The 27,070-nt window shown below is 44.6% G+C and overlaps 1 protein-coding gene across 1 annotated transcript; it reads left to right on the top strand.

Moving 5' to 3' along the window:
* Window positions 1–23,793: 23,793 nt before the first annotated feature.
* On the top strand, window positions 23,794–26,199 carry foxe1 (forkhead box E1). Its single transcript, XM_071407629.1, has one exon. It carries the CDS (start codon window positions 24,203–24,205, stop codon window positions 25,316–25,318), a length of 1,116 nt encoding a protein of 371 aa, XP_071263730.1. The 5' UTR covers window positions 23,794–24,202; the 3' UTR covers window positions 25,319–26,199.
* The last annotated feature ends 871 nt before the right edge of the window (window positions 26,200–27,070 follow it).

Genomic DNA, 27,070 nt, shown 5'->3' with positions numbered 1-27,070 from the left:
CCATGTTCCAGTCAGGCCAATCACATCAAGATTATGATCAGTGGTTCATTGACTATAACTGCCTTGGAAGTGAGGGATCTAATATTAAGTAGCCCTATTTTGAGATGTGAGATATCACAATCTCTTTCAATAATTAGAGGAATGGAGGAGGTCTTAATTCCAGTGAGATTTCTAAGGCGAACACCGCCAAGTTTAGTTTTGCCCAACCTAGATCGAGGCACAGACATGATCTCAATGGGGATAGCTGAGCTGACTACACTGACTCCTCTAAACTGTCAGGGTGGCTAACAGTCTACTGCCTGGCCTGCACCCTATTTCATTGTGGAGCTAGAGCCCTGTCTATGTTCATAGATAAGATGAGAGCACCCCTCCAGCTAGGATGGAGTCCGTCACTCCTCAGCAGGCCAGGCTTGGTCCTGTTTGTAGGTGAGTACCAGAAAGAGGGCAAATTATCTACAAATTCTATCTTTTGGAAGGGGCAGAAAACAATTTTCAACCAGCGATTGAGTTGTAGAGCTCATCACTCCCCCTAACTGGGAGGGGGCCAGAGACAATTACTCGATGCCGACACATCTTTCTAGCTGATTTACACGCTGAAGCTATGTTGCGCTTGGTGACCTCTGACTGTTTCATCCTAACATCGTTGGTGCCGACGTGGATAACAATATCCCTATACTCTCTACACTCGCCAGTTTTAGCCTTAGCCAGCACCATCTTCAGATTAGCCTTAATGTCGGTAGCCCTGCCCCCTGGTAAACAGTGTATGATCGCTGGATGATTCTTTTTAAGTCTAATGCTGTGGGTAATGGAGTCACCAATGACTAGGGTTTTCAATTCGTCAGAGTTAATGGTGGGAGGCTTCGGCATCTCAGACCCCGTAACGGGAGGAGTAGAGACAAGAGAAGGCTCGGCCTCTGATTTCGACTCGTTGCTTAATGGGGAGAACCAGAACCGGTTGAAAGTTTCTTTCGGCTGAATGACCGACACCGGTTGAGCATTCCTACAGCATTCCCTTCCAGAAGCCATGAGAAAATTGTCCGGCTGCAGGGACTGTGCGAGGGGATTTATACTACTATCTGTACTTATTGGTGGCACAGACGCTGTTTCATCCTTTCCTACACATAAATGACCATTGCCTAACGATTGCGTCTGAAGCTGGGCGTGCAGCACGGCTATCCTCACCATAAGGCGATCGTTCTCCTGCGTATTATGAGTACAGCGACTGCAATTAGAAGGCATAATGTTAATGTTACTACTTAGCTTCGGCTGGTGGAGGTCCTGTAGAACCATGTCCAGATAAAGCATCCGGGGTGAAAAAGTTGAATGAAAAAAGTTGACAGAGGGAATTTAAAAAATATATAAAACCGTAATTAAAAAGTAAAAACCGTAAAGTTGGCAGGTAGCAAAGTAACGCTAGCAACAAAACGCACAGCAGCACGTAAACAAGTCCACAAGTTGTGACTGGAAATGCCTTGTGTATGAGGTATCAGACCTCAGGCTGTCTTTTGGAGGTATCAGGCCTCAGGTTGCATTCTGGAGGTATCAGAACCCAGGTTGATGGTCTTCTGGAGGTATCAGGCCTCAGGTTGGTTGTCTTCTGGAGGTATCAGGCCTCAGGTTGTCTTCTGGAGGTATCAGGTCTCAGGTTGTCTTCTGGAGGTACAGTATCAGGCCTCAGGTTGTCTTCTGGAAGTATCAGGCCTCAGGTTGCCTTCTGGAGGTATCAGGCCTCAAGTTGGTTGTCTTCTGGAGGTATCAGGCCTCAGGTTGGTTGTCTTCTGGAGGTGTCAGAACCCAGGTTGGTTGTCTTCTGGAGGTATCAGGCCTCAGGTTGGTTGTCTTCTGGAGATATCAGGCCTCAGGTTGGTTGTCTTCTGGAGATATCAGAACCCAGGTTGGTTGTCTTCTGGAGGTATCAGGCCCCAGGTTGGTTGTCTTCTGGAGGTATCAGGCCTCAGGTTGGTTGTCTTCTGGAGGTGTCAGAACCCAGGTTGGTTGCATTCTGGGGGTATCAGGCCTCAGGTTGGTTGTCTTCTGGAGGTATCAGGCCTCAGGTTGTCTTCTGGAGGTATCAGGTCTCAGGTTGTCTTCTGGAGGTACAGTATCAGGCCTCAGGTTGTCTTCTGGAAGTATCAGGCCTCAGGTTGCCTTCTGGGGGTATCAGGCCTCAAGTTGGTTGTCTTCTGGAGGTATCAGGCCTCAGGTTGGTTGTCTTCTGGAGATATCAGGCCTCAGGTTGGTTGTCTTCTGGAGGTGTCAGAACCCAGGTTGGTTGTCTTCTGGAGGTATCAGGCCCCAGGTTGGTTGTCTTCTGGAGGTATCAGGCCTCAGGTTGGTTGTCTTCTGGAGGTGTCAGAACCCAGGTTGGTTGCATTCTGGAGGTATCAGGCCTCAGGTTGGTTGTCTTCTGGAGGTATCAGGCCTCAGGTTGTCTTCTGGAGGTATCAGGTCTCAGGTTGTCTTCTGGAGGTACAGTATCAGGCCTCAGGTTGTCTTCTGGAAGTATCAGGCCTCAGGTTGCCTTCTGGGGGTATCAGGCCTCAAGTTGGTTGTCTTCTGGAGGTATCAGGCCTCAGGTTGGTTGTCTTCTGGAGGTGTCAGAACCCAGGTTGGTTGTCTTCTGGAGGTATCAGGCCTCAGGTTGGTTGCCTTCTGGAGATATCAGGCCTCAGGTTGGTTGTCTTCTGGAGATATCAGGCCTCAGGTTGGTTGTCTTCTGGAGATATCAGAACCCAGGTTGGTTGTCTTCTGGAGGTATCAGGCCCCAGGTTGGTTGTCTTCTGGAGGTATCAGGCCTCAGGTTGGTTGTCTTCTGGAGGTGTCAGAACCCAGGTTGGTTGCATTCTGGAGGTATCAGGCCTCAGGTTGGTTGTCTTCTGGAGGTATCAGGCCTCAGGTTGGTTGTCTTCTGGAAGTATCAGGTCTCAGGTTGTCTTCTGGAAGTATCAGGTCTCAGGTTGTCTTCTGGAAGTATCAGGTCTCAGGTTGTCTTCTGGAGGTATCAGGTCTCAGGTTGGTTGTCTTCTGGAAGTATCAGGTCTCAGGTTGTCTTCTGGAGGTATCAGGCCTCAGGTTGGTTGTCTTCTGGAAGTATCAGGCCTCAGGTTGTCTTCTGGAGGTATCAGGCCTCAGGTTGGTTGTCTTCTGGAAGTATCAGGTCTCAGGTTGTCTTCTGGAGGTATCAGGTCTCAGGTTGGTTGTCTTCTGGAAGTATCAGGTCCCAGGTTGTCTTCTGGAAGTATCAGGTCTCAGGTTGTCTTCTGGAGGTATCATGTCTCAGGTTGTCTTCTGGAGGTAGCAGGTCTCAGGTTGTCTTCTGGAGGTATCAGGTCTCAGGTTGTCTTCTGGAAGTATCAGGCCTCAGGTTGTCTTCTGGAGGTACAGTATCAGGCCTCAGGTTGTCTTCTGGAAGTATCAGTCCTCAGGTTGTCTTCTGGAGGTATCAGGCCTCAGGTTGTCTTCTGGAGGTGTCAGAACCCAGGTTGTCTTCTGGAGGTATCAGGTCTCAGGTTGTCTTTTGGAGGTACAGTATCAGGCCTCAGGTTGTCTTCTGGAAGTATCAGGCCTCAGGTTACCTTCTGGAGGTATCAGATCCCAGGTTGGTTGTCTTCTGGAGGTATCAGGTCTCAGGTTGTCTTCTGGAAGTATCAGGCCTCAGGTTGTCTTCTGGAGGTACAGTATCAGGCCTCAGGTTGTCTTCTGGAAGTATCAGTCCTCAGGTTGTCTTCTGGAGGTATCAGGCCTCAGGTTGTCTTCTGGAGGTGTCAGAACCCAGGTTGTCTTCTGGAGGTATCAGGTCTCAGGTTGTCTTCTGGAGGTACAGTATCAGGCCTCAGGTTGTCTTCTGGAAGTATCAGGCCTCAGGTTGGCGTCTGGAGGTGTCAGATCCCAGGTTGGTTGTCTTCTGGAGGTATCAGAACCCAGGTTGGTTGTCTTCTGGAGGTATCAGGCCTCAGGTTGGTTGTCTTCTGGAGGTGTCAGAACCCAGGTTGGTTGTCTTCTGGGGGTATCAGGCCTCAGGTTGGTTGTCTTCTGGAGATATCAGGCCTCAGGTTGGTTGTCTTCTGGAGGTATCAGGCCTCAGGTTGGTTGTCTTCTGGAGGTATCAGAACTCAGGTTGGTTGTCTTCTGGAAGTATCAGGTCTCAGGTTGTCTTCTGGAAGTATCAGGTCTCAGGTTGGTTGTCTTCTGGAGGTATCAGGCCTCAGGTTGGTTGTCTTCTGGAAGTATCAGGTCTCAGGTTGTCTTCTGGAGGTATCAGGCCTCAGGTTGGTTGTCTTCTGGAAGTATCAGGTCTCAGGTTGTCTTCTGGAGGTATCAGGTCTCAGGTTGGTTGTCTTCTGGAAGTATCAGGTCTCAGGTTGTCTTCTGGAGGTATCAGGTCTCAGGTTGGTTGTCTTCTGGAAGTATCAGGTCCCAGGTTGTCTTCTGGAGGTATCAGGTCTCAGGTTGTCTTCTGGAAGTATCAGGTCTCAGGTTGTCTTCTGGAGGTATCAGGTTGGTTGTCTTCTGGAAGTATCAGGTCTCAGGTTGTCTTCTGGAGGTATCAGGTCTCAGGTTGGTTGTCTTCTGGAAGTATCAGGTCCCAGGTTGTCTTCTGGAGGTATCAGGTCTCAGGTTGTCTTCTGGAAGTATCAGGCCTCAGGTTATCTTCTGGAGGTATCAGGTCTCAGGTTGTCTTCTGGAGGTATCAGGTCTCAGGTTGTCTTCTGGAAGTATCAGGCCTCAGGTTGTCTTCTGGAGGTACAGTATCAGGCCTCAGGTTGTCTTCTGGAAGTATCAGTCCTCAGGTTGTCTTCTGGAGGTATCAGGCCTCAGGTTGTCTTCTGGAGGTACAGTATCAGGCCTCAGGGCAAAGTGATATGGAATACCTGACAGAATGACAAAGTGAGGAAAGATCAGAGGCTTGTCACTAACACCACAATAAACACACATGAAACTCCAAAATATGTTTTCACAGTAACGTGTAGGCTCCTCCTGTTTTCTATTGAAGCCAGTTGCTCAGTTTCAAGCCACAGCCAATCACAGCCAATGTCAGTGACAGGTGAGCAACATGTGAGCTTGTTTGATCTACAGTGTATTGACATATGTGTTTGGGGGGTTATAGCAACCAGATGATTGATAGTTGTCGTTGTAGTGTGTGGCATCGCTATGGTCCCCACCCACAGTCTGTCATCAGCCCACCAGGCTCTCCCTCTTCTTCTTTCCATCTGGAGGTTTCCAGGTCTCCATGTCGCTCAAGCAAATACACACCCTCTCCAACCGCAAACACACACCCATACACATACATGTACATGTAACTACTCATACATGCATGCATGTGCGTGCACACACACACACACACACACACACACACACACACACACACACACACACACACACACACACACACACACACACACACACACACACACACACACACACACACACACACACACACACACACACACACACACACACACACACACACACACGAACACTCCCTTGACACAGACCCATCCAAACAGTAGGCCTACCCTACAGCACTGAGTCATCTTGCTATAGTCTTTCAATGTCACTGAAGCATATCACCACACACACCCACACACCTCTCAGTGTGTGCTGGCCCTCTGCCAGGTGTCTGTCAGTCTGTCACAGAGCTGATCACCGCAAATATAGACACAGCCTGGCACTGTGGCACGCCACTGTTTGACCTGATCTGCAAACACTGATACACAGTGGGCAACGGCATAACCAACAATGTTGTCCTATTGGAGCAGGAATGTCAACATGTAGCCTGTTGTATGTTTGTCTAGAGAATTCTTTGGATACAGGTGGAGGATTTGTTAGGGATGTACATGGACTATGTTTGTACACTCGCCTACCGTTTAGAAATTGAAAGATCTCCGTTCTATTGCTCAGCTGTAATCTATCAGAGTTGTTCCATTGATCTGGTCTAATGGACCCTACCCATGTATGAGTCATGAGTAGGATCCATGACCAACTGAACTGACCAGAAAAAAGGTCCTAGGTATAGGCATCACCGGAGGTTGGTGGCACCTTAAATGGGGAGGACGGGCTCATCGTAATGCCTGGAACAGAATAAATTGAATGGTATCGAATGTGTTTGATGCCGTTTCATTTGCTCCATTCCAGCCATTATTATGAGCCGTCCTTCCCTCAGAAGCCTCCTGTGGTAGGCCTAGTTTTCCCTGGCTCACACACATCTAAGAGCTGTCCCACACACACATTTCTCACATAAACACAGACTCCACAAGCACACACACACACACCCCTCACTCTCCCAGGTAGTGATGACGCTGGCGCCACCCCCCCACCACCATCCCAGCTGTGAGCCGGCCACAGGAGGAGATGTGATGGGGGGGACACAGACAGACAGGCAATCCAGTATAAAGCATTCCACAGGCCCACTAGTCCTCTTGGTGGGTGGTCCAGGCCCCTGTATTGGACCAATCGCCATAGAGACAGCTCAGCTACCTTTGAACTCACTTAAATATTACACTGAACAAAAATATAAGTCCAACATGTAAAGTGTTGGTCCCATGTTTCATGAGCTGAAATAAAAGATACCAGAAATGTTCCATACTAAATTTTCTCTAAAATGTTATGCACAAATTTGTTTACATCCCTGTTAGTGAGAATTTCTTAGATAATCCAAGCCAAGATAATCCATCCACCTGACAGGTGTGGCATATCAAGAAGCTGATTAAACAGCATGATCATTACACAGATGCACCTTGTGCTGGGGAGAATAAAAGACCCATTTAAAATGTGCAGTTTTGTCACACCACATAATGCCAAAGTTTTGAGGGAGCATGCAATTGGAATGCTGAATGCAGGAATGTCCACCAGAGCTGTTGCCAGAGAACTTAATTGTTAATTTCTCTACCATAAACTGCCTCGAATATCATTTTAGAGAATTTGGCAGTACGTCCAACCGGCCTCACAACCACAGACCACGTGTAACCACGCCAGCCCAGGACCTCCACATCCGGCCCACCCACTGAGGAGTATTTCTGTCTGTAATGAAGCCCTTTTGTTGGGAAATTTTTTTTCTGATTGACTGGGCCTGGCTCCCCAATAGGTGGGCCTGGCAACCAAGTTAGTGGGCTTATGCCCTCCAAGGCCCACCCGTGGCTGCGCCCCTGCCCAGTCACGCGAAATCCATAGATTTGGGCCTTTCCTTATACGAACTGTAACTCAGTAAAATCTTTGAAATTGTTGCATGTTGCATTTATATTTTTGTTCAGTATAAATCACAGAAATTATAGTTTGCTGACTCTACTCTTGCATCCAGAAATGAGGCGTTCTGATTTAAATGGAATTCATAAGACAGTTGAAGTTGTAAAAACAACCAGGAGCAATGGCTAAGTTTTGCAATGGCTATGAAACTATAGACGAGGAAGCTGCCTGGCACTTTGTCTGCATTAAAGGCCTACTCCATTTGAAGAACAACAATAATAATGTATCTAGCTTTCTGCATTAAAGGCCTACTCCATTTGAAGAACAACAATAATAATGTATCTAGCTTTCTGCATTAAAGGCCTACTCCATTTGAAGAACAACAATAATAATGTATCTAGCTTTCTGCATTAAAGGCCTACTCCATTTGAAGAACAACAATAATAATGTATCTAGCTTTCTGCATTAAAGGCCTACTCCTTCATTTGAAAAACAAACAGCACTAATTTGAATGATCAAAAACGACTGTAAAATAACGGACTGGGCCTTTAAGAGACAAGGTTATGCAGTGGCCCAGCCAACTACGGCAAGGAGAGGCTGGCACGGCGGTCGGCGCTATAACACTTCATCATATTTGGCATCTGAATCACACACGGTGGCAGCCTGCTTTTCACACTGTGCAACCCCAGATCACAGTAGACCGCAAGACTGCCGTCCATACCACCTGCAGACATGTCCAACATTTTTCTACATGCTCAATAATGCCCAACCATCAGCCATACACATGCACACCGCATACACACGCAAGCACACACACCAGTATAAATCAAAGGCCATTCTCTGGTTCTAGCGAAGTATGAGGGGGGAGGGGCCCCAAGACAGGAGAGGTAGTCAGATAAAAGGGAAGTAAGTGTAAGAGAGAGACAGAGTGAGAGAGAGAGAGAGAGAGAGAGAGAGAGAGAGAGAGAGAGAGAGAGAGAGAGAGAGAGAGAGAGAGAGAGAGAGAGAGAGAGAGAGAGAGAGAGAGAGAGAGAGAGAGAGAGAGAGAGAGAGAGATACAGACACAGTGAGCATAGTCTTGCTATTGAGAGAGGCCGCCGTAGGCAGACCTGGCTCTCAAGAGAAGACAGGCTATGTGCACACTGCCCACAAAATGAGGTGGAAACTGAACTGCACTTCCTAACCTCCTGACAAATGTATGACCATATTAGAGACACATATTTCCCTCAGATTACACAGATCCACAAAGAATTTGAAAACAAAACCAATTATGATAAACTACCATATCTGTTTATTTATTTTCCCTTTTGCACTTTAACTATTTGCACATCTTTACAACACTGTATATTGCCATAATATGACATTTGAAATGTCTCTATTCCATTGGAACTTTAGTGAGTGTAATGTTTACTGTTCGTTTTATATTGTTTGTTTCACTTTTGTTTATTATCTCTTTCACTTGCTTTGGCAATGTTAACATATGTTTCCCATGCCAATAAAGCCCTTGAATTGAATTGAGAAAAAAAGAGAGAAAGAGAGAGAGAGAGAGAGAGAGAGAGAGAGCTAGACTAACCAATATAGAGAGAAAACGACTACCTCTCTAAGGCAACTCTCAGTGTGCCAGTGTGTGTCGTTACATGTTTTCCTCCGGCATTGGTGCATAGTTTCTCTATTCAGCATAGAAAGCCCGGCTCTCAACACCAGACAGGCCAGGCTTATACCCCGTCTGTCAGCTACCGCTCACACAGCCAGTGAAGGGAGATGACAAATGAGGCGGTAAGACGGGTCAGACGGCTACAGGGAAGAGAGAAGAAGGGAGAAAGGGAGGGAGAGAGAGACAGTGGGTGTTATAGGAGGCCTTGGCAGCTGGTTCTCAGGAAAGTTGATGTGTTTGTGTGTGTCTTGGCACGTGTGCATGCTCCGTGGCTGTGTGTGTTCACACGTGTGTTCCATGTCTGTATGTGTGTGTGCTAACCACACCATGGGGGTGCAGCATGCAGGGTGTCTGACACCACGTTACGTCTGGCAGCCCTTCAAGATAGTGGACGTTCCCTGGCTGGTGTTTCCGGACCGGGATTCAGATCTCAACATGTGTCCTGTCTCCCTGTGATGCCGTCAGTCAGGCTTACACAGGAATCTGTCAGGGGGAGGTAGGAGGATGGGGAGGGGGACAGAAGGAAAGAGGCACCCTGAGGTGCTGTCCTATAGAGGACTCAAGAAAACACAAAAACCTCATACTATACTGTGTTTGTAATATGAATAGAAAATATACATCCATACGAATTAGATTTCCATTGGCAGTTAGTCCCCTTATTTGGACTATTTATTTTAAAATGGCAAATCCTTCAGTTTACAAATCTGGCCTGTAAAAAGATGATGTAAAAAGAGCTTTATAAATACATTTGATTTATTGAACTGTATTTAAATACAATAAAAGCTACACATTTCCAAGCTCACACAAGTTAGATGTGTAGTTGGTGGAAGGGCAGGACAAACAGAGTATCAAACAGAGTTCTCCTGGTGCTGGGTTAAGGGCCGCCGCACGGCATGCAAAGTAGCTCAGTGGGAGAGCATCTGGAGTGCAAATACACAACTCAATTCAAATACAGTCAGTAGCAAACACCCATAAAGCGGACATACACACAGAGAACCAGGTTATCATACCATTATAATGTGTATCAACCATCCTTTTATATAGAGTCTTGTCTAATATGCTGGGGTCAAGCTAATTCATCTAATTAACCAATCAGCTGAGGGGCATGGTAGCAGAACAATTCAGGGCTGCGTTCAGCAGGGCACAACGTTGAGGAACATTCACACATAGAAATATGTAATGTAGAATGGACATGCCTATCTTCCATTGATAGTATACTGTACAGAACACACATGAGCAGTGCGTACAAACTCTAGTCTTAAGGCCTATAATGATCACTCATCTTAGGTCTTTGAAGATTTGAAAATGTCAACATTTCAGTTTTACAAACATAGTCATCATGTTCATATTTGAAAATGTATTACTACTTACTTTCCCTCTGACCTTTCTGTTTGTATGTATCTACCTCCACACAGGTCGACAGATCACTTCCCATAGACGGGTTGGCAGACAAAGTCAGGAAAATGATGCGCGCATCGATGGGGCCAGAAGCTGTGCGTTGTTATGATTCTGAACGGTCAGATAGCTAGCAGCAATGACAAGAAGCTGCCACGTAGGGAATCGTAGGTGGATCGTTCGGTTCAGCTAGTTTTGCCTTGTTCTTGTTGCCATGTCTTGTTTTGAGGTGTTTTTGACTGATTTCATGTCAATGCTAATATGGCTAAAATTAGCTAGCTAGCTAACCAACAACTGTAACGATGTATTTGAGACAGCAAATGCTCATTGTGCAAATATATGTATGTTTTCAATAAACATTTGGAGACTAAATATAGTTTACATGTTGTCAACAATCTAAGCCAAGCCTGTTTTTACCCATAGTTGTGCAAGCATCGGTTTCGTTGCTAAACAATCAACCGGTTGGTCTGTAAGGCACTTGGCTTGAATAACGAGTTTAGACCAGATTTCAATGGCACAGTCAGTCAGTGACTCAACTAAGTCATCTTTTGCTTATGGCAAAGACCTTGACATTGGACTAATTTGTCAAGCTACAGTGAATTGTCACTAAAGCCTTGTTCAAATTGGCAGTTTGAAGTAACTCAAATCCTATTTATTTGGCTCTCTGATTCGAATCTGTTCTTTTTTCTGCATTCTGAAAAGCCAAAAAGTACATAGAATTAGATATTTCAAGCCACACTTCAAACCCCCTTCGTAGGTGGACAAGAACATGTGGTAGCTAACTAGCTTGTTAATTGTTTACAAACAAATTTGTGAATGTGTACTCCCTGTTCACTCATGACTGCATGGCCAGGCACGACTCCAACACCATCATCAAGTTTGCCGATGACACAACAGTGGTAGGCCTGATCACCGACAACGATGAGACATCCAATAGGGAGGAGGTCAGAGGCCTGGCCGTGTGGTGCCAGGACAACAACCTCTCCCTCAACGTGATCAAGACAAAGGAGATGATTGTGGACTACAGGAGAAGGAGGACCGAGCACGCCCCCATTCTCATCGACAGGGCTGTAGTGGAGCAGGTTGAGAGCTTCAGGTTCCTTGGTGTCTACATCACCAACAAACCATCATGATCCAAACACACTAAGACAGTCATGAAGAGGGCACGACAAAGCCTATTCCCCCTCAGGAGACTGAAAAGATTTGGCATGGGTCCTCAGATCCTCAAAAGGTTCTACAGATGCACCATCGAGAGCATCCTGACTGGTTGCATCACTGCTTGGTATGGCAACTGCTCGGACTCTGACCCCAAGGCACTACAGATGGTAGTGTGTACGGCACAGTACATCACTGGGGCCAAGCTTCCTGCCATCCAGGACCTCTATGCCAGGCGGTGTCAGAGGAAGGCCCTAAAATTTGTCTAAGACTCCAGCCACCCTAGTCATAAACTGTTCTTTCCGCTATCGCAAGCGGTACCGGAGCGCCAAGTCTAGGTCCAAAAAGCTTCTTAACAGCTTCTACCTCCAAGCCATAAGACTCCTGAATAGCTAATCAAAGGGCTACCCAGACCCCTCTTTTACGCTGCTGCTACTCTCTGTTTATTATCTATGCATAGTCACTTTAACTCTACCTACATATACATATTACCTCAATTACCTGGACTAACCGGTGCCCCCGCACATGGACTCTGTACCGGTACCTCCTGTATATAGCCTCGCTATTGTTATTTTACTGCTGCTGTTTAATTATGTGTTACTTTTATTTTCTATTTTTACGTATACATTTTTTTACTTAACACTTATTTTTCTTAAAACTGCATTGTTGGTTAAGGGCTTGTAAGTAAGCATTTCACTGTATGGTCTACACCTGTTGTATTCGGCGCGTGTGACAAATACAATTTGATTTGATTTGATTAGAAAGCTAAACATCTACCTAGCTAGTTAGTTGACTGCTGTGGCTAGCCAAAAGGGACTTGTTTTGAAAGTTGGATCATGTAATCCTTTGGGGCTCCCGAGTGGTGCAGCAGTCTAAGGCACTGCATCTCAGTGCAAGAGGTGTCACTATAGTCCCTGGTTCAATTCCAGGCTGTCTCACACCTGGCTGTGATTGGGAGTCCCATAGGGTGGTGCACAATTGGCCCAGTGTCATCCTGGTTTGGCCCAGGGTAGGCTGTCATTGTAAATAAGAATTTGTTCTTAACTGACTTGCCTAGTTAAATAAATGTAAAAATCCTTTGAGGCTATAAACATGTTCTTACCCTATGCTTTTTGAACGTTCAAAGGAACTGGGAAATGTCCATGGCATTTTTGTCGCCTTGTTGTTACAGAACTTCCTAGTGATAGGAACCACGAGTACCACCACCAATCAGCCTACACCACTGCACACACACACATCATTACTATGACAACTAGCGTAGCCATGTCAGCAAATGACTGCTGTCTGAACACACACAAAACTGATCTGATTGCTGTTTGGACAGTCAGTAGTCCAAAACTGATTTGAACATTAAGGCCTGCAGTATGAACAAGGCTTTAGTGTTTCGGGGCTGAGCCCAGCAATGAGTTTCGGTGAGAAAGTGCAGGGACGTTTCCCCTCAGAGCTAGCTAGTGGAACCAGTCCTCTGTTGGGTCCCATTCTCCTACGGTAATCCAACAGGGAGTTACACCCTTAGAGAAGCATTGTGCTGTGGTGAAAGCTCCCTCTACGCATGACCGATCCGTCGGATCGAACACACACACACACATCCAGACTATCAGACACGCACATACACACACTCACACATGGTTTCCCCTGGCCCTTCATGTCCAACACAACCATAGTAACCAGAGAAAGGAAAGGTTACTTTAGTTGTCAGGTTATTCAAATACAGCAGGTCGAGCATCTAAGTACTTACCTCAAGCCCCCAACCAACCAAAACACCACAACACCTTAGCAGGCGGTGCCGCATGTAAAGCTGGAGGTGAGTCCTTCCTGGGTCAGAGGTCAGCATTGTGACATGTGGAGTGGTGATCCATAATGACATGTTGACCGACAAGACGGGAACTCCTCAGTCGTTCATTTTGTGTCAAAACAGTGACGATTATGTTTGTAACATCATCCACCTTACCTGAGTCCTGAATACCTGCATCAGCTCCCTGAACTAAGGCTTAGGCTTTAGCTCAGCGGGCTAACACAGTGTTATGGTGTGCAGAAGACCCAGGTTTGAAACCCAGTTGGTCACAGTTGCACTCCTGTGGTTTACATTTATGGCAATAGTTTGATTATATAAGTTATATAAAGGAAACCGCAATCTAAATAGTCCATAAACTCCCATAAAAAAAACACACAAAGAACTGGAAGGTAACAAATGGAGTAGCCAGACAACTCAACTCCGTATCAATAGAAAAAGGATAATACACCTGCACCTGCAAGCAAAGAGTAATGAGTTGGTGCCTGTTGAGGGAGATTATCGACATTGTTGGGTCACTTCCTACTGTATGTGTGTTTCCTCCACAATGGGCTCACCTTTTCACCCCTGGTGCAGATATCCTTGCCAGACACAAGCCCAAGGCACCTCCAACCATTTAGGAAGGCCCCATAGTAGTTGTCTTACAAAGTGCCTGAGGAATCCGCAATTATGGCATGTACATATGATGTTAATGTAACAGATATCAATGAAACAATATACGTTCTATCTGTCTGTTTTAAATGGGTTAATCTATGTTTGGAAAGAGTCACATTAAATTAATTCAAAACAACACGGGATCCAAATTGTGGTGTAATTAGCCGCGTTATGCCTCCAACAGTGATCTTTAGGGCAACCTACCCACAATGAGAATAAAATGTAGCTTACAAGTACCTGAATGCCTGCACACAAGATGTGGCTTGTGTTGGCTCTTTGCCTTAAGTACAGATAATCCACAAGTGTCAGTGATTGAGGAGGTTCAAATCCCACAGCAACAGACGTGCAGGTGGCACTGGAAAGAAACGTCATACCAGGAGCTTTTTTTAAGACCTCTCCCTTCAAATACTTACCATTCGGAATGCAGAGCTACAGACCAGAGCGAGCTCCCCCTGACAAACCGAGCTGCAGAGGAATTTGAGACTGACAAGCTGCTAATGCATAACACACACATTTTAAGACACAGGCACGCACACCAGCAAATACACACATACACAGGTCATGTTTTTGCCACTGTAGACTGTTTTGCAGTGCATCCTGTTTGAATGGTCATGGCGAACTCCCAGCCAAGTCACAGAGATCAGCCAGGTCACCCGTGATAAAAGTCAGTATTTGACGTCCATCCATGTCTGAGGACGTCAAGAGATGACGTGGAAACCAGCCTCTAGGGGCAACAGTGAGCGCTGTTTCCTTCAAGTAGGTTTCGGTTTTGCTAGGGAGTTGTGGATGGGGATGGTGGATGGGCATTAAAAAAAAGTAACCTTTATTTAACTAGGCAAGTCAGTTAGAAACAATTTCATATTTACAATGACGGCCTACCGGGGAACAGTGGGTTAACTGCCTTGTTCAGGGGTAGAACAACAGATTTTTACATTTACATTTAAGTCATTTAGCAGACGCTCTTATCCAGAGCGACTTACAAATTGGTGCATTCACCTTATGATATCCAGTGGAACAACCACTTTACAATAGTGCATCTAACTCTTTTAAGGGGGGGGGGGGTTAGAAGGATTACTTTATCCTATCCTAGGTATTCCTTAAAGAGGTGGGGTTTCAGGTGTCTCCGGAAGGTGGTGATTGACTCCGCTGACCTGGCGTCGTGAGGGAGTTTGTTCCACCATTGGGGTGCCAGAGCAGCGAACAGTTTTGACTGGGCTGAGCGGGAACTGTACTTCCTCAGAGGTAGGGAGGCGAGCAGGCCAGAGGTGGATGAACGCAGTGCCCTTGTTTGGGTGTAGGGCCTGATCAGAGCCTGAAGGTACGGGGGTGCCGTTCCCCTCACAGCTCCGTAGGCAAGCACCATGGTCTTGTAGCGGATGCGAGCTTCAACTGGAAGCCAGTGGAGAGAGCGGAGGAGCGGGGTGACGTGAGAGAACTTGGGAAAGTTGAACACCAGACGGGCTGCGGCGTTCTGGATGAGTTGTAGGGGTTTAATGGCACAGGCAGGGAGCCCAGCCAACAGCGAGTTGCAGTAATCCAGACGGGAGATGACAAGTGCCTGGATTAGGACCTGCGCCGCTTCCTGCGTGAGGCAGGGTCGTACTCTGCGAATGTTGTAGAGCATGAACCTACAGGAACGGGTCACCGCCTTGATGTTAGTTGAGAACGACAGGGTGTTGTCCAGGATCACGCCAAGGTTCTTAGCACTCTGGGAGGAGGACACAATGGAGTTGTCAACCGTGATGGCGAGATCATGGAACGGGCAGTCCTTCCCCGGGAGGAAGAGCAGCTCCGTCTTGCCGAGGTTCAGCTTGAGGTGGTGATCCGTCATCCACACTGATATGTCTGCCAGACATGCAGAGATGCGATTCACCACCTGGTTATCAGAGGGGGGAAAGGAGAAGATTAATTGTGTGTCGTCTGCATAGCAATGATAGGAGAGACCATGTGAGGATATGACAGAGCCAAGTGACTTGGTGTATAGCGAGAATAGGAGAGGGCCTAGAACAGAGCCCTGGGGGACACCAGTGGTGAGAGCACGTGGTGCGGAGACAGATTCTCGCCACGCCACCTGGTAGGAGCGACCTGTCAGGTAGGACGCAATCCAAGCGTGGGCCGCGCCGGAGATGCCCAGCTCGGAGAGGGTGGAGAGGAGGAGTTAGGAGGAGGAGGAGGAGGAGTTTACCTTGTTACCTTAACCATTCGGAGTTAATGCCTAACCTTAACATTTCGGAGTTAATGCCCTCACCTTAAAAATGTGGAGTTAAGGCCTAAACTTAACCTTAAACCCTTTGAAATTTGACGTTTGCAACAACATCGAAATTAAACGTTTGAGAAACATGGATGAACGTCTAATTCGGACGTGACACTGTGAGAGCTAGTTGCAGAGATAGCTGCATCAGTCCTGTTGAGAGTTTGAGGATGTATCTAGAGTCTATACATTATGACTCACAACATGTCTTCCCCACACAAAATAAATTGTTTTATTGGTCACAGACACCAGATAGGTGCAGTGAAACATGCAACAATGGGATTTGATGCCTGACCTTAGATCAGATTATAATCATGTTTATTACGACAATAAATGGCTTTATGTAACCTCAGGCTACCTTAGAGTCTGTTCTGAGATCAGTATAAAGATGCAGTAGATATCATACACCGATGGTTGATCTCGAGGAACTGAAACCTCAAAAGCTACAGTAAATATTTTGACAGTGTGTCTTGTCAAGTGTGTTGCTATCAACACACAAGTCTTGCTGTGAGGAAGCATCTGAAGTAATGACAGACAACAACAGCAAACCTATTCAGGTCCCTACTTTGGCAAAGTCAAAGAAAGAAAGGCTAGAAGAAGCCATTGCAAGAGCAATAAACTACAGGTGTAGGATCTTAATTTGAATAGTATTGTCGCAGCAAAAGAATCCTGCAGCAACAGGATTTGAACATTTAGTCCATAATGTTGCTTGATCGGTGGCCAAAATTAGGCTACATGAAAAGCGCAACACTGTCAATATGACCTTGTGTTATTGCGAGTTTTCAGTGAATTTATGTAAATCAAGCTCATTTGCGTTTCCTGTGGTGCAGGAAATTTCTCAGCAACAAAATAGTGATCAAATTAGGATCCTACATCTGCATAGCCTACCTGTAATGTGAATAAACATGGAGGTTTGTTATCACTGCTATTGACTTTTTTAAGAATATAATTATGAGTGGCTTACTGTGACTGAGAATTGGCATTAGTTTGCACATAAACACCTGTTGATTAAAAATGTACATATCATTGAATGAGTGTTATATTTCTCATAGCGCCTATCTGTTTTTCTAAGCAGTACTTACCAGTGGGGCTTATTATACAAACATGTTGTGATATCAAATAATTGAACAATTTCAACATCGGATCATCATGACAGACGTGTGAATACGGAGCCAGAGTCCTTTCCTCAGTCTGTAGGGCTTTAAAGACATGTCAAGGTTTGACAGCTGTGAAAACACAGCACTGTGTTCACAGATCTAAATGGAAACCTGATGAATACCTGTATCTTCCTGCTTAGGAATTGTGGGGATTTAAGTAGCGGTTGAAAAGCTTGTCAGGAACTGACAAACAAAGATGTAATTGTACACAACCGGAGAGTTGCAACACTTTTGACCAAAGAACCAATTACGGGTTGTGTTAGTAGTTTATACCGTTGTAATAAAAATGTTCACATACAGTACCAGTCAAAAGTTTAGACACACTGACTGATTCAAGAGTTTTCCTTTATTTTACTATTTATGATTCCATATGTGTTAGTTCATAGTTGTGATGTCTTCACTATTATTCTACAATGTAGAAAATAGTACAAATAAAGAAAAACCCTTGAATGAATAGGTGTGTCCAAACTTTTGACTGGTGCTGTATGTTAAGTTGTGGTGATAAGAGATTATGTCTTATCACCAAGCAGCTGAAATATTTGTTTGGTTACATCTTATTAAACATTAAGCATATCATATCAGGTGTTTGAAGGACCCATGTGTTGCCTGAAGTGCTAACTCACTGGGCAAAAACTGCTTGAATCAACGTTGTTTCCACGTAATTGTACTTCCACGAAGGCAGAGACTCAATTTCATGGGAAGCCACTCTTCCTCTCCTCCCTCCTGTGCTCACCCCTCCCTCCATCCCCTCCGTCTGCTCTGCCCTGTCAGAAACCCAGACGATGAAGAGATAAATCCGTCCTAATGAACTAGAACAGAATAAGGAGTGTGTTACAGCTTCTCCGGTGCTGAACACTTACATGTGTCTCTATTGTGAAACATGAGCCTCCATTCAGGTGCAGGTAAGGGGAAAAATGCTGATGTGAGGGTGGGGAGCCCGAGCCAGTCACTGTGGTTGTGGCAAGCGGAGGCATTAACAAGGTGTTGACACACATGGATCCAAACAGAGGCGTCAGTGATGCACGGACTGACATCTGCAATCAGGCATGGCCTTAATTGTGGGCTACACCACGAGATAGTTAAAGAGAGCTGGATATACTGTCTCTATAGGGTCGGAGTTAAACTCAGAGAGAGAGAGAGAGAGAGAGAGAGAGAGAGAGAGAGAGAGAGAGAGAGAGAGAGAGAGAGAGAGAGAGAGAGAGAGAGAGAGAGAGAGAGAGTGAGAGGAGAGAGAGAGATCGAGAGAGAGGGAGAGAGATAGAGACCAACTAAGAGAAAGGCAAGAAGGAATGTATGTTTTTTGTATTATTAGGATGGTGACAGAGTGCAAGCAGAGTATTAAAAACTCTAGCGATGCAGAAATGTCATCACACTACAATCACAATTGTCATGGGAGAGCAACATTGCATAAAACTCTTCATATTAGGTGAGACTGTCATAGTGACAATAGCCTCTATACCTGGCTGTATTTTCTGTCCCAGGGATACTCACACAGTGAATTAACGGCGGTGGTGGGCCCTGGGCTGCACGCAGCTTCAGTTATGTAAACCGACCCAGCCTGGGAGCCAGTCAACCGTCCACGGGACTTTGCATCAAGACCAGGCCCCATCCAGCTGCAATGCAAACAAGACTGAAGCCCTACTGCTCCTGGGTGTACTGGTTGTGTCAGCATACAAACACACACAGGGTGAACAACAGACACATGTGGGCAAACACACACTGTACGCAGAGTATGTGAACATAATTCGATCAAATACACACACTAATACACATAAGCACAGAGACGACAGATACAAATAGTTACCTCATACAAAAAGTAGAACCAACACAATATTTTTTACAAGTATGATATCTAAACAAACAAGATAGCCATAAGTGACACATAAGTGGAATAAATTGCCTAGTCAGGAATTAGCCTAATATTTAAATCTACATTTTTTCGAAGTAAAATATTTTTGTGCGTATAGGCACTCAAATATTGTATTTAAAAAAAGTTTAGATTTAAATTTTAGGCTAATTCCTGACTCGGAAATGTATTACATTCATGTATTACATTTTAATGAAGTAACATCAGAACTGGTGTCTGCTAGTGTATAGTTAGTTATCTTGTTTTTATTGTGCATAATATGCTGCGACCCTAATCAAAAAGTATTTAATAACCCAAAATAACAAAACGGAGCTATATGTTGTTGTAACATTTCAACTTAAAAAACGTGTACGTTTGAATGCAGCATTGCTGTATGGTGCACTTAAAATGTATTGTAGTTGAGTAGCCAGCCTAGGCTATTTCTCAAATGTTGCTGTAATAGGCCTACATCTATCTCCGTTGCATGGTGTTTTGTTTTTTAGTTATTCATTGTCAAGATTTAAAAACCGAAGCCAGACTGCAACATTGTAGTAGCCTATCTAGGATTGTGGCATGTGTCTGTACACTTTCCTTCCGCTGCGCGCTGTAAATGGGACACACGAAAGCATTAAGTTAAAGTTAAATTCACTGATGAGAGCGCATCGGGCTGTAATGGTAAGTAGATGACTCAACTGTTGACTCGTTTATTCTCGCTTGTGTGTACTATTTGGCCCGCGGGGCCTTGTGTTTGACACCTATGCGCTAGCCTGCTAGCCACGTTTTGACTGATTTGGGATCATTGCCCTTGCTGGTTTGATTGTATTGATATTCCCAGATTTAGTTACAGTCATCCGTTTTTGTTAAACATATTGAAGTAGTGCATCCCGAATGGGTGGAGGCTGCAAAAAATGTACCAGGCCAGCAGTGATACTGATAGCAATATTTTTGGGACTACCAAGACGTATTGGTGAATTATATTAATAATGCATCCATCTATTCTGCCAGCAATGCCTCACTGTACGACTTGGATTTTTTTGTAAAATATAAACTGTTTTTAAAACCTCCTATAAAGTTTGTTTTGAAGCATAAACTGGGATTTTTATATTTTTTTACTGATTTGACTGTTTGTTTCATATCTGCAAAGTAGGTTTCACAACACTGTCAGTTACACTTTAACTTGTGGCATATCTTACATAAAATCCACCTCAGTGATCACATGAGAACCCTCTCTTCCAACCTCAGGGACCCTAACCACCATGAAGACCAGGCTGAAGAGGTCCTCACCCAGTCCCCGACCATAGCCATTGTTCCCAACCATTAGCGTGGCAAACACCAACCCCAAATAACCCACCTGTACACGGCCAGCAAATGGTTAAAGCAAAGCGCTGACATTCAAATTGCTTGATTTGTTTCTCTTTGTTTGCAGAGAGCCGTTTCTCCCTGTCAGCCGGAGTGCTAGTATAGAGACTTGCGCTCTTCATTTGCGTTGGATGGTTATTGCGACGCGGCACAGCTGGACAGATTAATTCCACGACCAGACAGTGGTCATATGCCTCTCTGGGTTGCAGTGATGCGCAACTGGACGCAGATGGCGGACGGAAGGCGTCCGCGTCCTCTCGAAGTTGCACCAATGCGTAGCTACAGGCCTCTTTGCTGTGGGGTCCTTTATGTGTCCACTCATGCTGAACTAAAGCACTCTTCAAAATTGACATGAGGAATAGGTTTGAAACTAAAGTTTGTTTTTAAAATAAATATTTGCATAGAAATAAACGTTAATTATAATCGATTTAACAATTCACATTTCCTGTTGCTGCAGGATTATTTTCCTGCTTTAGCAAACTGCAAAAATCTGTAAGCTACCTTGAGAAACAAGTTCCTATCTAAATACACTTCACTTCTGTAACAATAACTTGAAAGCAGACCTAAAACCACTTGGTCTAGTTTTGATATTGTCAATTGAGAATCACTCTTGCCCACTAAAACCTCAACTTTTCTTTCCTTGTCATGTCCCTATCATTTAGTTGAATAATTAAAACATGAGTAGCCAAGATTTCAGCTTTCAGATTTAGTAGAAAATGTTGATACTAAGTCCTATCATAATTCTCAATCATAAACAAGATTTTAATCAAATATTAAAACAACTGGTGCTATTGTGCGTGAGGGCCATGTGACGAGGCGTTCATAAACTATGGAAAATATGAGCTGGTGCTCATCCCCCACACGAATGTCTGTTAAATTAGTCGATCCTATTGTTCACGACCGTGGAGCATGAGGTACAGGCTTATGTGAAAAAAGGTGAGGTCCAATGCAGATACTGTTTAACTTGTTCACCTGTCATCAGAATAGAGTATGTATCATTAACCATGTACAATAACCAGGCATCTTGTTAGATCTATCTATACTAGCTCATACATCTAACATATCCATTAGGTATGAAAAGCAACTTTTTTGAATTTCTAAAACATAAAGATCTTTACACTAAACGCAACACTATTGAAAGTTAGTGCTGGGCAAACCCATACTGTCATCCATCTTTGAATGTATTTTCCAAATGTTAAAGGTCCATTACAATTTAAAATAGGCCATTATGCATAGAGTACAGAATTAATTTGCATCATTAAAAACACCTGATCTTTCCAAAATTTGCATCACATGATCAAACTATTCTCTCCCTATCTATGAATGGCTATGACTGACACACACAAACAGCCCAACAGGCAGTGAGTGGATGGTGTATTTGCATGTCACGATCTCCTCTCACTGGGTATCCAGACGGGGGTGTCAGCCGGCTTTGCATGCACTAAACACACACACCCCCGTTTTACATACAGCTTCAATGGAGGACCCTGGAGCCAGTGTGTGGCATCTCACAACTTGCCTTAGATTATCAATAAACGTGCAGTGCTTTTTATCATCTAACTCCTATTTCTATCATTGCAGACAATGACAACAATAAGCAATGTTGATCAGACGATCATGGACTATTTATGACACCAGCTGACCTATTTTTTTACCCATAAAGCATCACTCACATATGATAGATACATAAACAGTTGTTGTTAACTGACACAGCTTTTGAATATTGAATTAAACATTGTACAATGTACAGACCATTCTCCAGATAAACAGAAAAGGGCCAAATAAGTTTTCTTCCATAGACCAGTCATTTCACTTGAGGCTCACTAGGACTTACTTGAAACATGTGATATCAATATCTCTGACTTCCCTAGTGAAATAAAATACAAATATTGTATATTCAATAGAATTATATAATATTGAACCCATCAATACGCAGATTATGAATGTCTGTCATCACAGGAGCCTTGCCTCAATGCTGGCACGGGGCCAAGAAGCGGCCATTGTGAGATGCCCCGGATAATTCCTTCGGGCGCTAGGGATTACCTGGAAATGACAGCTATGTGGAGTCTTACGGGAACCCAGGGCGTATTCACCTCTGTGGTGATGACACCTCATGGTGTAAGGCCCTTAGCTCCAGAGCCTACAGACCAGGGGACCCACAGCCCCAGCCCACCCCAGGAGGCAGGGCCTTTCATCGGGCTGTTGTCTGGGGGAAGCCTCCCTCCCTCCACCTCTCTGGATCTGACACTAGCACTTTGTGTAACTCTGTTAGTGTTGAGTGCTGGGAGAGTGCAGCAGGGCTTTTCCCATTCTGTTTGCTTAAAAGATTGAGTTAGTTAACCCTAGCACTCTGGAGTAGACTGGGACTCATCGTCACATACCAAAAGGGCTGTTGAGAGGAGTGAGTGAGGTACTGTTGTTGGCGCTGGTCAAATGGCAAAATGTTTTGTCATCAAGTTGATAACAAGCGTATCTAATAGCCGTGTATCTCAGTGAAGTGAAATGCCAATCAATATTATGGTCATAACACATAGTCATATTGTACAAACACAAAAAGACTTGTAAAAGCTCTACCATACAAACAAAGGAAGAATAGTGAAATTATCTTCAAATAATGATACTGCCATATTTTCAGGACAATGAATTAACAACAATATACTTTTTTTTTTTAATTACTCGTAATTTTGATTTTATGTTTGTCCCTCATTCTCAGGTTATGTCCAGGAGTGTGCTGCCTGCATGGCCTTGCTTTGCATGCATAAAATCACAGGGCAGGTTCTGTCTGGACAACATTTACATCTCTTAACACAGCTGGGCCCGGCTAACCACTGGGCCAAAACAAACAAGGAAACGCAGAAGAACAACAATCCCCAGGTTAAATCACCACTAAAGAGGCCTTTTAGTGTTCAGCATCAAAACAACAAGGGTCCATTTTGGACCTTTTCAAATCAACTTGAGGTGTAACTTTAGAGCTGTATTTGAATGGTTGGAAGGAAAGACAGTTTATTCATTGGTCACAGGGTTTGAAAAGTACCTTAATAGAACATATTGGACAGCTGTAGTGCGATGCTGAGATCATCTGATTCATTTATTTACTGAAATCTGGTTAAATTGGAATGAACTAAAAACAGAGAATATACTTTTTTTTTATGTTTCGTAATTTCAATCGTTTACTATCTTATACATGTTACTGAAAAGTCAGTGCTGCTCTACATCCAATATTTACAGCAACAAAAAAGTAGTCCTAAATATACACTTTTAAAAAACTGCCAGTGGCATTACATATATTTTAAAACACATGAACAATAAACCCTTATCCATTTTACTGAGGTGAGTCAGTCCCTGGGTGGGGGTGTGGCTCAGGTAGCTGCAGAGGAGGTAGTCGAGACCTCAGGTAACTCACTGACACTCTCACACACACAACTGGAAGAACGTGTTTACAGTCACTGTATTCTCTCATCTCTACCTGACGAGACTATCCTGGATATATAGAAAACTGGGAACGCAAACCATCTTTATTTGTTGAACTGCTGATTTTTGGACTCGAGGACTGAGTTTTTGAGGACTGTGAGTTTTTGAAGAAGGAATGTTGAAACCTTCCTTTCTAGTAAATATTTTATTGCTCTTCTCTCCCTGCGTCTGCTACTGTTCCTGTCGATGACATACTGCACTTTTGGACAACCTTAGAACGACCTAGACCATTAACTTTGCAAGTTAGTCCGTTCTGTTTTTGGACATTTACGAACTACACTCAACCATGCCGGTGGTCAAAGTGGAGAAAGACACTTCTGAGATCTCCCCGCCTGCTCCCAACCCCCCTCATACGACCACAACAGTGTCGGACGAACCGTCAAGGGGCCGCCGCAGGAAGAGACCCCTCCAGCGAGGGAAGCCCCCCTACAGCTACATCGCCCTCATCTCCATGGCGATAGCCAACTCGCCCAACCATAAGCTGACCCTGGGCGGCATCTACAAGTTCATCACGGAGCGGTTCCCCTTCTACCAAGACAACTCCAAGAAGTGGCAGAACTCCATCCGCCACAACCTGACCCTCAACGACTGCTTCATCAAGATCCCTAGGGAGCCAGGGAGGCCCGGGAAGGGTAACTACTGGGCCCTGGACCCCAACGCAGAAGACATGTTCGAGAGCGGCAGCTTCCTCCGGCGCAGGAAGAGGTTCAAGCGCTGTGACTTTACGACCTACACGTCATATGTACATGAGTCCCCTGTCTTCTCGCCTGTCCAGATCGCTCGCTCGACCTACTCCAGCTCCGTCTACGGCTCCAATATGGCGGTGAGTCCCCCGTACGGCCAGCATGGTCAGCTACCCTCTGCCTACTACCCATCTTCCTCGCCCCCCGGGTTCGGTCCTCACTGCCAGTCCCACTCCCGCATGTTCAGCATCAACACAATCATAGGGCACCCCTCCGGGGGTCAGGGGCCCGAGATGATGCAGCAGCCCAGCCGGAGCTTCAGTCCAGATGGAGGCCCCGCTGGGGGCCCCAGCCACTGTAACCTTGGAGCCCCAGCCTTCCAGGCCCAGTCATGTGGAGGGGCCATGCTGTCCCGCTCCTCGGTCCATGTGGGGTTTCCCTACTCGGGCCCCAACGGACACCACCACCATCCACACCACCACCCACCTCAGCACTCCTACAGCCAGGGACACAGCCAGGGGTATGGAGGGTCAGGGCGTCTCCACTCCCACTCCTCACCCCACATGGCTGGAGATGCTGTGGAGCATTATGGGAGAGTGTCCCCGGGACAGTTGGGCTCGTTGGTCCAGTATAATGGTGCAGGTACCACCAGCACTGGAGCCTACCTAAGACACCCCACGTACTCGGGGAACATGGATAGGTTTGTGTCTGCCATCTGAGGAACTGTCTTCAAAGAATTATGCATTGGGTTGGTTTTTGGAAGGAACAGTTCCAGAGGACTTTTCCGTTTCAGTTGGCGGCTATGTGAGAGACACTGGTGTTAGTGGGATGGCATGAATGAAAAAGAAAAGACTAAAGGACATAAAATGAACAGGATTTTTCCGTCATGTTTTGGTGTGTTATTTTGACTTGAATCAATGTGCATGTTTTGAGATATAAAATGTCATTAATTCAGTAACTGTGACAAATATGATATGGACTGCAATACAATGTATACACGCTCAAGTATCAAGTGCAATGCTCAGGACACTACATTGTTAAATATACATTCATGTTCAAATCCATATCATGATGCACCATAATGTGTGTACAGTTGAGATTTGAATCTAAAGGTTAAAGTATGTGTCTGGACTTGTATCACTTTGTAGCTTCATTGAGTGTATCTCAAAAGCCTGAATGAGGTTTTGCAGTTCGTTTTCTTTACTCTGGTGAAAATCTGTGGTTGCAAAAGCTCAATTTTCATGAGTTGAATGTGTGCAGGGTCTTTTTTTATGTAATTGTCTAAATATATTTGTAATACAATTTAAACTGTGTAAATTATTGTTTCATTTTGTGCATTTGATAAAGATTTTTTGAAAAAAATGCTTAAAAAGTATTTTGTGCCTTTTTTTTTATTAAGGAATCATAGTTGAATTACATTAATTTAAGCAAAACAACATAATTACTTCAAGGATAAATGTATCATTGAATAAAATATGCAGATGCCTGTAGTGCAAGTTGTGACAAAAGGAGTTTCAATGGTAGAAATCAAAACTCTTGGTTTGGATCCACTTAACACTTTAATCATTGTTCTAATTAAAGTGCAACAATTGGAAATGGTCATGCAAGGAGTTATGGGAATGTTTCACGTTTTTATTACTCGCATCTACAGGTCAGGATACACAAAATGAAATGCTTACTTGCAGGTTCCTTCTCGACAATGCAACAACTATAAGAAACAATAAACGATAAGAACAGGAATATAAAGTAAATGGCTCAGTAGAATAGAATAAACATTTTAGCAGAAGCATAATAATAGAATGTGTCACTGAAAAGTCCATCATTCTGTAGATTTACAGCTAAAGGAATGTAATAGAAATGCATACAGCTTAGAGAAGAGCAAAAGTAAAAGAGCTCTTCAATGCATAAACTTCATGCTTCATGACATTAACAAAAAGACTGCTTCCTTCATTCCTTGCCAGAAACAGGCACTTAAGACATTTCAGACTGCATCTTTTGTGCAGCTCATTCCTCCCCTCCATCATTTCAGCTCAGTTGGACATGAAGTGTGTCTGGAGCCATAGAACTATCAGTCACTGTGAACGGCAGGCACAAGTGTCATGTCATCAGTGTACAGATGTAGGATCTTAATTTGATCACCCTGTTGCAGGAGAAACAAAAACTTGTGGTGTATTTGAGGTTTAAAAATGCTTCTGAAGTCTGACATTTCAAAGCGGATATTACAGACATGCAATTTTTTTAAATGAACCCCTACAAAAATATCCATTAATTACAATCCACATAATAATTCACATTTCCTGTTACTGCAATATTATTTTCCTGCTCTAGCAACCTGGCTAAAATTAGGATCCTACATCTGTAGCGCACACTCAGACAGAAAGCCTGGCCTAATCTTCGCTAAAGAACCAGCAATCAGCAAATGAATTCACTTGTAACCTGATATTTTAACTCAGTACACTACGTGTTCAGTG

The sequence above is a fragment of the Salvelinus alpinus genome, chromosome 6 (assembly GCF_045679555.1).
Source record: "Salvelinus alpinus chromosome 6, SLU_Salpinus.1, whole genome shotgun sequence".
NCBI lineage: Eukaryota > Metazoa > Chordata > Actinopteri > Salmoniformes > Salmonidae > Salvelinus > Salvelinus alpinus.
Note: the sequence above shows the minus strand (reverse complement) of the source record. Positions and strands in the feature narration are given on the sequence as shown.

Excerpts from the sequence above, each read along its gene's own strand:
- foxe1 (XM_071407629.1), top strand. The coding sequence starts at position 24,203 with ATGCCGGTGGTCAAAGTGGAGAAAGACACTTCTGAGATCTCCCCGCCT.